We start from the raw sequence: 14,213 nt of genomic DNA on the forward strand, positions 1-14,213 counted from the left end.
ATCTTCCATTGAAAATGATAAAACAGGGTTGCCATAGTGTCCGGTATTCGGCCTTGGTAAACAGTGTATGAGTGAAAATGGCTGAAACGTCTGGTAAAATCCAGACATATGACAGCCCATATTAGAAGTGCATCTTGGCAAATTGCATTTAAAAACAGCTCAAAATCTTATTTTTTTTTAATGTCGAGATGTAGCCAAAACAACAACAACAACAACGGGGGGGGGGCCTCAACAACTTGTCAAAAAGCAAAAAAAGCTCAGCAATTTTTGTTTCCGGATCTTCACTTTTTGAAATACGGCAACCCTAAACACACACACACACTGTCAGGCCCCTGACGACAATTTCCACCTGCTTGATGGGCAAGGTCTGAAGCAGTTAGCCCAGGCCACAGGATCAACTGTCAACCCAGTCAATCTGTCAATCACAGTTTGTGACAGTGGCAAGTAATACCCATCGGGGCACTTAAGAGAAGCCGCGAAAACTTGGAGTGACCCCACTCAGGGGCAAACGAATGACTTCAGTGCTGTGCGTCGGAGGAGGAACACACAAAACGCCCAGGAGGTGGGCAGGATTCGTCTTGAGGATTATGTTTTCATTAACCCAAGTTTCTTCCAGATGTCGTGCTCCTTCCACCCTGAGCTTCAAAGGCCCCCTTGGCGGGTTCTGACGAAGCCACGAGGGAGCGTGGGACAAAAAGAACGAGGGTGGCGGGGTTTCAAAAAAAGAAGAAGAAGGGCTGCTTCTCTGAGCCTCGCTTCCTGGCTCTGTGAGCAAGCGCCGTCTTTGCGCACGTGTGTGCAAAATCCTATTGCCCCCTCCCCGCTTAAATTATGTGAAATGAAATGTGCTAACAACATGGAGCATGTGGGGGGCATTTATTTGTTTATTTCGTGCATCATAGTGAGGGGGTGTGGATTTGGTGTGTGTGTGCGCAAAGGAACATTGTTCCGGGCTGTTTTGTAACATCTTCTTGGCCGCTTGCCCACCATCTTGGCAGCAGCCAAGGGTTCCTTCTCTCCAGACAGCCGTGCCATTTGGAGCCCAGGGATCCCTGCTTGCAACCGGTGGTGCTCATTGGAGTGCCTGGGAGGCCTGCCCTGAGAGGCGAGACCGATTGCCAGAGAGGCACATCCTGTGCGGCTCAAGAGGAAACTGGTTACACGAACCCGTTCTCATGCACAGTGCCGGATTTACATATAGTGGTACCTCGGGTTAAGTACGGTACTTAATTCGTTCCAGAGGTCCGTTCTTAACCTGAAACTGTTCATAACCTGAAGCACCACTTTAGCTAATGCGGCCTTCCGCTGCTGCTGCGCGATTTCTGTTCTCATCCCGAAGCAAAGTTCTTGACCTGAGGTAAAAGATGCCTGCTTCTTGGGAGAAAAGCAATGACAAACCTAGACAGCATCTTAAAAAAGCAGAGACATCACCTTGCCGACAAAGGTCCGTATAGTTAAAGCCATGGTTATCCCAGTATGTATGGAAGTGAGAGCTGGACCATAAAGAAGGCTGATTGCTGAAGAATTGATGCTTTTGAATTATGGTGCTGGAGGAGACTCTTGAGAGTCCCATGGACTGCAAGAAGATCAAACCTCTCCATTCTGAAGGAAATCAGCCCTGAGTGCTCACTGGAAGGACAGATCCTGAAGCGGAGGCTCCAAAATTTTGGCCACCTCATGAGAAGAGAAGACTCCCTGGAAAAGACCCTGATGTTGGGAAAGATGGAGGGCACAAGGAGAAGGGGACGACAGAGGATGAGATGGTTGGACAGTGTTCTCGAAGCTACCAGCATGAGTCTGACCAAACTGCGGGAGGCAGTGGAAGACAGGAGTGCCTGGCGTGCTCTGGTCCATGGGGTCACAAAGAGTCGGACACAACTAAACGCCTAAACAACAACAACAAATGGAGTTATCTGCCCCCCGAGCCGTCTGAAGGCAATCCTGTATAGGGAAAGGTTTTTTAAAAAATGTTTAATGTTTTATTATGTTTTTATATATGTTGGAACCTGCCCAGAGTGGCTGGGGCAACCCAGTAAGATGTGTGGGGTATAAATAGTAAAATTACCATTATGGAATGGGACGTCCATATTTTCATCGGGGAAAAGTTGGAGGTTATCCTGTGCACACCCAGCACCTTGTACAATCTGGACCCTCGGGCAATAGGAGTGCAAGATGAGCAAGTTAGTCCAGTGACCTCTCTAGGCCACCAACCCCTGGCATGCAGAAACATCTGGAGCCCAGAAACATCTGGAAGGCACCAGGTTGACAGAAACTGGTCCTCTCTAACCAGCAATGTCTCTCCAGGGCTTCAGAAAGGGCCTTCCCCCCCCCCAGCCCTATAATCATAGATCCCCTTTCAAAATGAAAATCTGAAAAGGCAAGGATCTGAAACTGGCCCCTTCTGCACGCAGAGCGCATTTTCGACCAGCGACAGATCCTCTTAATTTTCGAAATGCCAGGCTGCTTTGGCCAGGCTGCAATTGCAGAGCATTCCATCCCAATTATGATTTACAATGCTAATATAAACTAGTCCCTGACAACAGCATTCATATTTGAATTGCGGTCGGGGTGGGGAGATTATTTCTGCCAACTTCTAAGTGGTACTAACATCCCTGAAGCGCATTCCAGAGACAAACCGGCTCTGGAGTGCTCTCACTAATGACTGGCAATAGGTCAGAAGGAACCTGTTTAACCTGATGGGACGTTTATAAAAGGCCCCAGCGGAGCCGAACGCATTCAGAACAAGGCTGGATTGGTTGAGGTTTTAAGTCCAATACTTACTTCCCCATCCCTCTGGGAGACGGCAAGAAGCTCATCAGGGCAGCGGCCGGTATGTATCTCTGGAGAGTTTGATGATCTGCCTTTGGAATAGACACCAGAATTGAGTGGCATGGGATTAGGGACATCAAGAGCAAATTAGGCCCACAACGCCCTCTCCAAGTGTCTCGATTTTCCAGGGACTTTCCCAGAATTACAAAGCCATTCCAGGTTTGATTCGATCCCAGAAAAAAAATAGAAGTACGGTAACTTCTTTAAAAAAAACAAAAAACTTCAAGGAAAGGCTCAGAAAATAAATATCCCGCTGATGTAGTTCAGAAGCGTCAACAAACCTAGGTTTAAACTTTATAATAGCATTAATTCTTCAGTAGTGTTGATTCCTGCATTGCAGAGGGTTGACTAGATGACTCGCAGGCCCCTTCCAACTCTGCAATTCTGTGTCATAGTAAATGTAGACCAAATGAGAGATTCCGAGTCCTTATTGCATTATTGGAAAATACATATCACGCTCCATCCCAGTATATCCTATTGAGGCTTTGTCCTATAGTCAGTCTCAGACTCTCTCTCTTTCTGAGGAGAGCGGGTGGCGCTGTGGTCTAAACCACTGAGCCTCTTGGGCTTGCCAGTCAGAAGGTCGGCGGTTCGAATCCCTGCAAGGGGGTGAGCTCCCATTGCTCTGTCCCATCTTCTGTCAACCTAGCAGTTTGAAAGCACTCTGGTGCAAGTAGATAGATAGGTACCACTGTGGTGGGAAGGTAAACAACATTTCTGGTTTCCGTCATGGTGTCCCATTGTGGCAGAAGAGGTTTAGTCCTGCTGGCCACATGACCTGGAAAGCTGTCTGTGGATAAACGCCGGCTCCCTTGGCCTGAAAGCAAGATGAGTGCCGCAACCCCATAGTTGCCTTTGACTGGACTTAACCATCCAGGGGTCCTTTACCTGAGAGCCAGTGTGGTGTGGTGGTTAAGAGCGGTAGACTCGTAATCTGGTGAACCGGGTTCGTGTCTCCGCTCCTCCGCATGCAGCTGCTGGGTGACCTTGGGCTAGTCATACTTATTTGAAGTCTCTCAGCCCCACTCACCTCACAGAGTGTTTGTTGTGGGGGAGGAAGGGAAAGGAGATTGTTGTCTGCTTTGAGACTCCTTAGGGTAGTGATAAAGCGGGATATCAAATCCAAATTCTTCTTCTTCTTCTTCTTTTACCTCTCTCTCACTCACTCCCTCCCTCTCTCCCTCCCCTATCCTCCTGAGGGAGGGCACATGCTGCAACTTGCAGGGGCATATATCTGACAGTGGTTCCCAAGAGTTTTCCCCAAACCTAGCAAGGGTTGCACAGCATTGAACTTGGCCGATGTTCACCCCCTGAGCTACAGCTCTTCCCGTTTCTGTGAGATAAGTAAAGCAGCACAGGCCTGCTGGAGATGAAAGGGTTATGCTCCCTCTCTCAGCTGTATGTCTGATCGTTATCACCATGAATAGACACAAGGGGAGACTTTGACCTCTGGGGCTTGCAAGGCGGAGAACAGGTGAGGACAAATCATATCTCAGTACTTGGATGGGTTTGGTCACACCTGTTCAGTGATCGCTTGTAGGCTTTATGCCGGAGAGCCAACCCTCACATGGAAGTGGGATAGACAGTCAGGATCCCTCTCCCCTTTCCACCCATTGGCTATTCCTGGAAAACAGGGATCAGGTGCCGAATGTCCATATCAGCGGGCATGTTGTATTTATTACAAATCTGAGGTAAGCACTGTCTGTGTCCTTTCAAACCTCGTCAGAACACTCTTTCTCCTCAAGACGTAACAGCTCCATTCCTCTTTCTGCAACAGGTGAAGCAAACCCCAAACTGTCTTAGAAGAGAGAACTGCCCGGAAGCTTCTGAATTTGCCAATTCCTGCTGTCAGGCAAGTAATAATAATAATAATAACAATAATTTATTATTTGTACCCCGCCCATCTGGCTGGGTTTCCCCAGCCACTCTGGGCGGCTTCCAGCAAAGATTAAAAATACATCAAAATGTCACACATTAAAAACTTTCCTGTACAGGGCTGCCTTCAGATGTCTTCTAAAAGTCTGGTAGTTGTTGTTCTCTTTGACATCTGGTGGGAGGGCATTCCACAGAGCAGGCACCACTACCGAGAAGGCCCTGTGCCTGGTTCCCTGTAGCTTTGCTTCTCACAGTGAGGGAACTGCCAGAAGGCCCTCAGCGCTGGACCTCAGTGTCCAGGCTAAACGATGGGGGAGTCACAGAGGGTCACCTTCCCACCCCTAGCGCTCTCGAGAATTTTCTGGGCCACGGTTCGCATCCTACCTAGCCATTGGTGACGCTGCCTGGGGCGGATGGGAGTTGCAGTCCAGTAATGTATGACGGTGACCGAAATTCTCCGCCAAGGTGATAGAAATTCTGTCACAATAACAGCTGGATTTGGCAATGGTGCATATCATTTGTTTCCTTATACCCTGCAGGAAACTCCAGGATTTGCAGTCTTAGAAAGAGAGAGAATTGTACTTTTGCACCAATGTACTTTTCCATGTATAAGATGCCCCCATGTATAAGACGCCCCCAATTTTGGGGGACTAAATTTAAAGAAAATGAGGGGAGATGGTCCAAAGTTGTTGAGTGCACGCAGCTTCCCCTCCACGCCACTATCCATGTATAGGACAAACCCAATTTTTTTGACATCGTTTCTGAGTCAAAAAGCCTTGTCTAACACACGGGGAAATACAGTATTTATTTTAAAGCCCTTCAGCATTTTAGTGTGCTTTAGTCCTAATTTTGTACGCAGTTTTGCTTAATGTGTACATTTATGCAAGCCATTTCCCCCTAAAAGAGTGTGTTTCATGTGCTACTTTCGTTTGCATAAGCATTTTTATACACACTATCCCTAATGCATTCATTTACGTGCACATTACCGGCTTGGAGAATTGCACTGTAGCATTCAGAGGACTGCAGATATTGAAGGATAGATGCGTTTCAGCTTATGCTACTGTTTTGAGAAGTGGGAATTGGACATGAGATTGCTGTTGCTCTCAGGGCCTGCTTGCATCTGCTTGAACCCTGTGAGGACAAGATTCTGAACAAGTCGGGCTTTAGGCCAGGACACACATACACACACCCAGGATTTTCTTAGGTCCTTAGGTTTATTTGCCACTTGTCAGTAACGCCAGAAGCCTATGCAACAGTGTACACATGCATTCTGGTGGCAGACTTGGCAGCTGCCAACGTTTGTATTTGCACACGTGTCTTTTAATGGTTCAAGAAATCGAAAAACACGTGCAGTTTGGGAGTGCTGCAGAAAAAGAACTTCAGTTGCTGAACAGTTCCAAATCCATCGCTGGTTAATGTTTAATGCCACTAATAAAAGATAAACAGTGACAGTACCGTAAGCACAGCGTTTAGACCAGAGCATCAGATGTGGAAGTTATCAGTCTATTTCCCCCCCCCCACGGGTCTTCCCATATTGTGGTTAAAAAAAGAAAAAAGATTTAATATCCTGTTGTGTTGTGTAGTGCTATCTCCAATCTAGCAGTGGGGCAGTGATGCAGGACCCTAAGTGGCAAAGAAAGACCAGTAATAAATATTATCATCATCATCATCGCAGGGATGCGGGTGGCGCTGTGGGTTAAACCACAGAGCCTAGGACTTGCCAATCAGAAGGTTGGCAGTTCGAATCCCCGCGACGGGGTGAGCTCCCGTTCCTCGGTCCCTGCTCCTGCCAACCTAGCAGTTCGAAAGCACGTCAAAGTGCAAGTAGATAAATAGGTACCACTCCGGCGGGAAGGTAAACGGCATTTCCGTGCACTGCTCTGGTTCGCCCTGGACGCAGAATTGACCTGCACCTCCATGGACAGCTGTGAGTCCGAAATGAGGTGCGCAGCCTGGGAGTCATTTTGGACCCTTACGTTTCCCTCCCCTTATGGTCTTGATCTATTGGCTACTTTTAAAATGAGGCTGCATTTTAAATTACATTTTAACCTGTATTTTAAATTGGTCCCCCCCCCTTATGTTTTTACTGTGATTTTATTGGTGTTAGCCGCCCTGAGCCCAGCAGTGGCGAGGGAGGGCGGGGTATAAATAATTATTATTATTATTATTATTATTATTATCTGAAGCCAGCAAGAATATGGCAGGCATTTTTAATTACTTCTGACTACAGCGCTTGCCAATGAACTGGCTGACCTTGTGGTTTTGCGTTCCCCTTTCTTCAGGATCTTCTTGGCGTCTCCTGCTGGAAGATGTCCAGAGTGTTCTCCACCAGCCTCCGCTGTCGGTTGCCTGCCTTGCTGTTCCTCTTCCAGGGAGCTGTGCTGGTGATCTTCGCCCTCTTTGTGACATACGATGAGCACACGGACGCCGCCAGCCAGCCTGCTGAGGCTGACCCATCCGCCAACCAGGTCTACGCCATCTTCCCCCTCTTCCAGGACATCCAGCTGATGCTGTTGGTGGGGTTGGGCTTGCTTCTGGCTTTCATGAAGGGCTATGGAGTTAGCGCCGTGGCCTGCAACTTCCTGCTGGCCAACTTCTCCACCCAGTGGGCCCTGGTCGTCCAGGGCTTCGTACACTACGGCCAACATGGGAGAGTCCACCTCGGCCTCTACAACATCCTCACGGCCGAGTTTGCAGCCGTGACGGTCCTCATCTCTGCTGGGGCTATCCTGGGTCGAACAAGCCCCATCCAGCTGCTTCTCATGAGCTTGTGCGAAATCCCTCTCTACGTGGCCTGCGAGTGGCTCATCGTGAGTTATTTCCAGGCGGTGGATGTCGGAGGAACCATAACCCTCCACGTCTTTGCTTGCTATTTCGGGCTGGGCACTTCCATCGCTCTCTACCGGCCGGGATTGCAGCTGGGGCACCCAATGGAGACTCCATCTTACATCTCCGACCTTCTGTCCTTGGTGGGGACCATGTTTCTTTGGGTGTTCTGGCCCAGTTTCGTGGCTGTTCTTGCGCACCAAGGAGATGCTCAGCACAGGGCTGTGCTCCACACGTGGCTTACTCTCAGTGCCAGCGCCCTGACCTCCTTTGCCACCTCCAGCCTCCTGGAGAAGAAGGGGAAACTGAACCTGTGCCACCTGCAGAACGCCACGTTGGCCGGAGGAGTGGCCATTGGTGCGGTAGCAGACATGGTCATTTCACCAGCTGGGGCATTTGCCCTGGGCATTGTTTCCTCGCTAGCCTGCATCCTTGGGTTCAAGTACATGTCACCGTTCTTGGCCACTAGAGTTTGCCTCCAGGACCAGTGTGGAATCCACAACCTTCACGGCTTACCAGGCATCATTGGCGCCGTGGGCGGAATTGTAGCCATCTTGTTGGTGCCGGATGAGGCCTACGGACCTCGCCTTCGCCAGGTCTTCCCTCAGCGTGGCCTCCTGCCACGGAACGTCACCCTGGAGGCAACCTTGGCGGGGGAGAACGTGGGAAGAAGCGCCACGCAGCAAGCTCTCCACCAGGCTGCAGGTCTCGGTGTCTCCATACTTGTGTCCCTTGTGGGTGGGTACTTCACCGGGTTGGTTTTGAAACTGCCTTTTTTAGCACAGCCGCCTGACCAAGTCTGCTTTGACGACGCACTTTACTTCAAGATCCAAGAGACAACGGAGAACTCGAGTGTTGAGCAGGCTAGAGAGGAGCTCCTGGTGCCCCTGAAGGACAAAGCTTGAGGGTCTGTCTGCTTGTGCCTTCAAAGCAGAAATAAAACAGCAGGGTATCACTGAGTGGGAGAATAACATTTGTCATGGTTTTCCTGGAGTGCCGTGCTGTCGGGGCTGGAAGATTTGAAGGAGGACCACCTGCTTGGAGGCAGATGGGACAATTGACCCAAACACAGAGGTAACTGTTGAAGCGAGGGCAGCAAAAATGAACCTAAGAAGCTCAAACCATATATATGACTGACACCTTTCTTTGGAGATTAAATCACTGTCCAGACTTTAACATTCAAAAACTTTACTTGCGGAAACTTATAGATGAATTACAACATAATATTTACAGTCACATGCGTCTCCAAGCATGGGTTTACAGTCTCTCCTTCTAACTTCCAAAACAACTGCATTTTCCTTTCTTTCCAGAGCTCAGCACTCAGTTTTCTGCATCTCAGTTAGGCCATGCCGTGCAGCTCCTATGAAATATTTCTGCTTTCACCTTCTCCTGCAGCTTAGCTCTCTTTTCTTCCAAGCAGAGAATAAGCGCTCCAACATTCTATTCAACTTAGCAGTGTTCACAGTGGATTCTAAAACACAGTCATCTTGCTTCACATAAAAAGGGAGTCTCTCCTTCACTAAACACCTCTCATGTGACCAATGTTAGCCAATCACATAAGAACTGCTAGAGAACTCTCTAGAATTCAGCTACCAACCCATCAGATTCAAACACATAGTAATGCATGCAAGCATTTACAATTTCGGTGAATTAAATCACTATACTAAACAGTAGCACAGAGTTGTCAGCTGCTGGGGCATCTAGGTTGATTCCCCCTGACCATTTTAGCAGCTCCAAGATGAGTTGTTTTGGCCTCCCCTTCTCTTGGACTAGATAAAATTACTAGGCCAGGGATTGGTAGCAGATACGGGTGGGCAACTTTTAGTTACCGCGGACATTTTTCATGGACATTTTTACTGTATTGGACTTGAAATTGCATACACACATACACACACACACCTGACCAGGTGTTAAGCACTTTCTCTCGTCCCATCAACATCAGAGGCATGGTTGGTGGTGGGACAAGAGAGAGCCTTGGACCACATCTGAGAGGCTGAGAGTCTTGTCACCTGGGCAGACCAGGACTTCCATCCACACAGCCCAGACTAGTGCCCCAGGGAGCTCACTTTGGTGTTACAAATGCAGCAGTTTGACTTCACCCCTGGAGGCATACTCCATTGTATCTCAAGACAGACGGATGCCAACTTACGCATAGTCATACCTCGGGTTACAGATGCTTTGGGATGTGTGATTTCGGGTTGTGCACCGTGCCGAACCCGGAAGTACTGGACCGGGTTACTTGAGCATGCACAGAAGCACGGAATCGCAATCTGCGCATGCGCAGACACACGGGTTGCGGGTTGCGAACACTGCAGGCTGCGAACGTGCCCCCTGCACAGATCACGTCCGCAAGCCAAGCATCCACTGTATATGCATCAGAGGGTGAGGAGAGTTGGGCACAGTGTGTTGTGGATATTGAAAATTCGGCATGCGGTGCTTCGTCGCATGAGTGAGGAGGTCATTGTGAAGGTTCCCACACTCGCGAAGCACCCCGGGGAATGGCCTGAGGACGCGCCGGCGCCCTGTCAGCGCTCTGGGAGATGCCGGGACGTTCCAGGTCCTCCTCGTGGAGCCAGAAGCCACCACCAAAAAGCAGAAGAGCTTCTGGAAGACGTACTTGACAACGGCGCACCCCCCCCCCCGCTTGGCACAGGGCCACGCGTGCGAGAAGGCCCGAGAGCAAGGCTGGGGAATCGTTAAGGCAAATAATCGCAAACAGACCCGAGAGCGGCCTGTGTTTGTTTTGTTAATTGTCAGCGTAAAATGCTGCGCAGAGCCTGACAAAGGAACACCAACGCTGACTCCTCCACTTGGGGAAAAGAAAAAAGCACCGTTCTCTTGAAAAACAATCCCATCTCCTTTCGAGGAAGGAGGCAACGGGGGGGGGGGGATGCAATGCCATGGGGAGGCCTAGGGGGAGCGAACCTCAGGAGTCTGTGTGGTATATGGAGAGTACCAGAGGGTACAGAGGTGGTGCGTCAGAGGAAGAAGAGGAGTTTGGATTTGATATCCTGCTTTATCACTACCCTAAGGAGTCTCAAAGGGACGCGGGTGGCGCAGTGGGTTAAACCACAGAGCCTAGGGCTTGCTGATCAGAAGGTTGGTGGTTCGAATCCCCACGACGGGGTGAGCTCCCGTTGCTCGGTCCTTGCTCCTGCCAACCTAGCAGTTTGAAAGCACGTCAAAGTGCAAGTAGATAAATAGGTACCGCTCTGGCAGGAAGGTAAACGGCGTTTCCGTGCACTGTTCTGGTTCACCAGAAGCGGCTTAGTCATGCTGGCCACATGACCCGGAAGCTGTACACCGGCTCCCTCAGCCAATAAAGCGAGATGAGCGCCGCAACCCCAGAGTCGGCCACGACTGGACCTAATGGTCAGGGGTCCCTTTACCTTTAAGGATTCTCAAAGTGGCTAACATTCTCCTTTCCCTTCCTCCCCGACAACAAACACTCTGTGAGGTGAGTGAGACTGAGAGACTTCAGAGAAGTATGACTAGCCCAAGGTCACCCAGCAGCCGCATGTGGAGGAGCAGGGAAGCGAACCCAGTTCACCAGATTACGAGTCCACCAATACACCACACTGGCTCACACCAACTAGAATGGAATTGGTATCTATAGCACATTGTTTTACATGTTAAAGGCCACCGATGTGATGCTCAAGGCTGCCCGGCAGAGATCAGAAAGACCTGTGTCTCAAATGCTGTAGAGACACGGCTGGTCAGGGGTGTCACATGGAAGAGGGAGCAAGCTTGCTTTCTCCTGCTCCTGAGGGTACGACTTGAACCCAAGGCTTCAAGTTACAAGGAAAGAGATTCCGACTAAACATCAGGAAGAACTTTCTGACAGTACTAGCTGTTTGGCAGTGGAAAAGACTCCCACGAGAGGCGATGGACTTTCCTCCCTGGGAGGTTTTAAGCAGAGGTCCATGCTGTAGGTCAAGAATCATAGAATCATAGAGTTGGAAGAGACCACAAGGGCCATTGAGTCCAACCCCCTGCCAAGCAGGAAACACCATCAGAGCACTCCTGACATATGGTTGTCAAGCCTCTGCTTAAAGACCTCCAAAGTAGGAGACTCCACCACACTCCTTGGCAGCAAATTCCACTGTCAAACAGCTCTTACTGTCAGGAAGTTCTTCCTAATGTTTAGGTGGAATCTTCTTTCTTGTAGTTTGGATCCATTGCTCCGTGTCCACTTCTCTGGAGCAGCAGAAAACAACCTTTCTCCCTCCTCTATGTGACATCCTTTTCTATATTTGAACATGGCTATCATATCACCCCTTAACCTCCTCTTCTCCAGGCTAAACATGCCCAGCTCCCTTAGCCGTTCCTCATAAGGCATCGTTTCCAGGCCTTTGACCATTTTGGTTGCCCTCCTCTGGACACGTTCCAGTTTGAGTCCGCTGTGGAATCCCTTACACTAGGATGCTATGTCTTTTCACACTTTTTTCCACCCTGTGCGGGATGCGGGAGAAATTCAAAGCCAAACCCATAAAACCCACGCTTTCCAAAATAATGCACATCTTGAAATACAGCTATCCTTCTAAAATTCGCACTGCTCTGAATTCTGCAAGGCAGCTTTCTGGCCAAATAAGGTGTGCTAAAAGGCAAAATACTAGGATCAGGTGTGCATTAAAAAAACACACATATTAATGAAAAGAAACTACAAAAATGCATTATATTGGGAGAAATCGCATTGCCAAAACTGGTATATTTGACAAAATTGCATGCAAAAAAAAAGTGTATATTAAGAGAAATTTGCACTAGATTGCTGGCGATTTTTTTCAGGAGGAACTTTAAAAAGGGGGAAAGCAAACAGCTGTGGGAAAATGAACTGAAATATCAGAAACCAGAATAGACAGCTTCACCCTTCGACCTATGTCACATAGCTATATCTCTATCTTGCCAGTTGAGGACACGTGTTTATTGGATTACATGTTTATGCAAATATAAAAAAGTATTGTGTTGAAAGAGGGCAGAAAAATCAAACGACAACAAAATAAAAACCCTTCACTTGAGCACAAGACAGCCCAGCCGAATAATAATAATAATAATAATTAATAATAATAATAATAATAATAATAATAATAATAATAATTTATTATGTATACCTCGCCCATCTGGCTGAGTTTCCCCAGCCACTCTGGGCGGCTCCCAATCGAGTGTTAAAAACAATACAGCATTAAATATTAAAAACTTCCTGAAACAGGGCTGCCTTCAGATGTCTTTTAAAAATAGGATCGCTGCTTATTCCCTTGACATCTGATGGGAGGGTGTTCCACAGGGTGGGTGCCACTACCAAGAAGGCCCTCTGCCTGGTTCCCTGTAGCCTCACTTCTCACAATGAGGGAACTGCCAGAAGGCCCTCGGCACTGGACCTCAGTGTCCGGGCAGAACAATGGGGATGGAGACGCTCCTTCAGGTATACAGGACCATAGTGGTCAGAGACCAGGAGGATAGATTACAAGTTACACCTAATAACCCACAGTCGCTGGTCTTCATATCTGGCTGATGGCTGTCCTGGGAAGAAAGAGAACAAACATATCAACTAACACTTTTGTTGATCCATGCCTGGTGGGTAGGAATAGAAATTGCCATTGCAGGAGGCAAGGACATAGACCTCTACATGCAGATAGGTAACAGTGTTGGTCTGCCATAGTAAAAACAAAATAATAAAATTCATTCCAGTAGCACCTTAGAGACCAACTAAGTTTGTTATTGGTATGAGCTTTTCTGTGCATGCACACTTCTTCAGATACCATTTTTAAAATTTTGTTTTGACCTCTACATGCTCCTTGTTCAGGCACGGTGTGAACTGTGTAAAGGTAAAGGGACCCCTGACCATTAGGTCTAGTCGCGGACGACTCTGGGGTTGCGGTGCTCATCTCGCTTTACTGGCCGAGGGAGCCGGCGTACAGCTTCCAGGTCATGTGGCCAGCATGACTAAGCCGCTTCTGGCGAACCAGAGCAGCGCACGGAAACGCCGTTTCCCTTCCTGCCGGAGCAGTACCTATTTATCTACTTGCACTTTGACATGCTTTTGAACTGCTAGGTTGGCAGGAGCTGGGACTGAGCAACGGGAGCTCACCCCGCCGTGGGGATTCAAACCGCCGATCTTCTGATTGGCAAGCCCTAGGCTCTGTGGTTTAGACCACAGTGCCAACCACGTCCCTCATGAACTGTGTAGCTCCCTCCTAAATATAAGCTTCCCCCACTCTCTCTCGGCCTTCCCTTTGGTCTAGGAGGCAACCTGCCGCAGCCCTGGATTAAGAGCCCTGCAAGGGAGCTGTATAAAACCCTGTTTATGAGCCTGTTAAGCCAGAGAGACTGTGGAACTCACACCCACAAGAAGCAGTGAGGGCTGCCAACATGGGTGGCTTTAAAAGAGGATGAGGCAAATTCACAGAGGAGAGGACTATTGGTGGCTGCTAGCCATGATGACTCTGCTCTGACTCCACAGAATGCCAGTTCTGAATGCCAGTTGCTGGAAACCATAGAAAAATGTCCTCATGCTCAAACCCTGCTTGCAGATTCCACACAGGAATCTGATTGGCCACTGTGAAAATGGGATGCTGGAATGGATGGACCACTGCTTCAGTCCAGCAGGCTCTTAACTTCATCTTCTTTGGCAATCGCTCATAGCCGAGTAAGATTGTCTTCCATGAGCACGGCCTTAATACAGTGGT

At 48.8% G+C, this 14,213-nt stretch overlaps 1 protein-coding gene across 1 annotated transcript; it reads left to right on the forward strand.

Moving 5' to 3' along the window:
* The first annotated feature begins 482 nt into the window (after positions 1-482).
* LOC309534349 (ammonium transporter Rh type A-like) lies at positions 483-8,716 on the forward strand. The gene is given in 4 exon segments (XM_082226624.1): positions 483-537; positions 540-562; positions 4,607-4,681; positions 6,987-8,716. Coding segments are annotated over 4 exon segments (1,572 nt in total). The 5' UTR covers positions 483-512; the 3' UTR covers positions 8,436-8,716.
* The last annotated feature ends 5,497 nt before the right edge of the window (positions 8,717-14,213 follow it).

The sequence above is a fragment of the Podarcis vaucheri genome (assembly GCF_965113315.1).
Source record: "Podarcis vaucheri genome assembly, chromosome: 6".
NCBI classification, from domain to species: Eukaryota; Metazoa; Chordata; class Lepidosauria; order Squamata; family Lacertidae; genus Podarcis; species Podarcis vaucheri.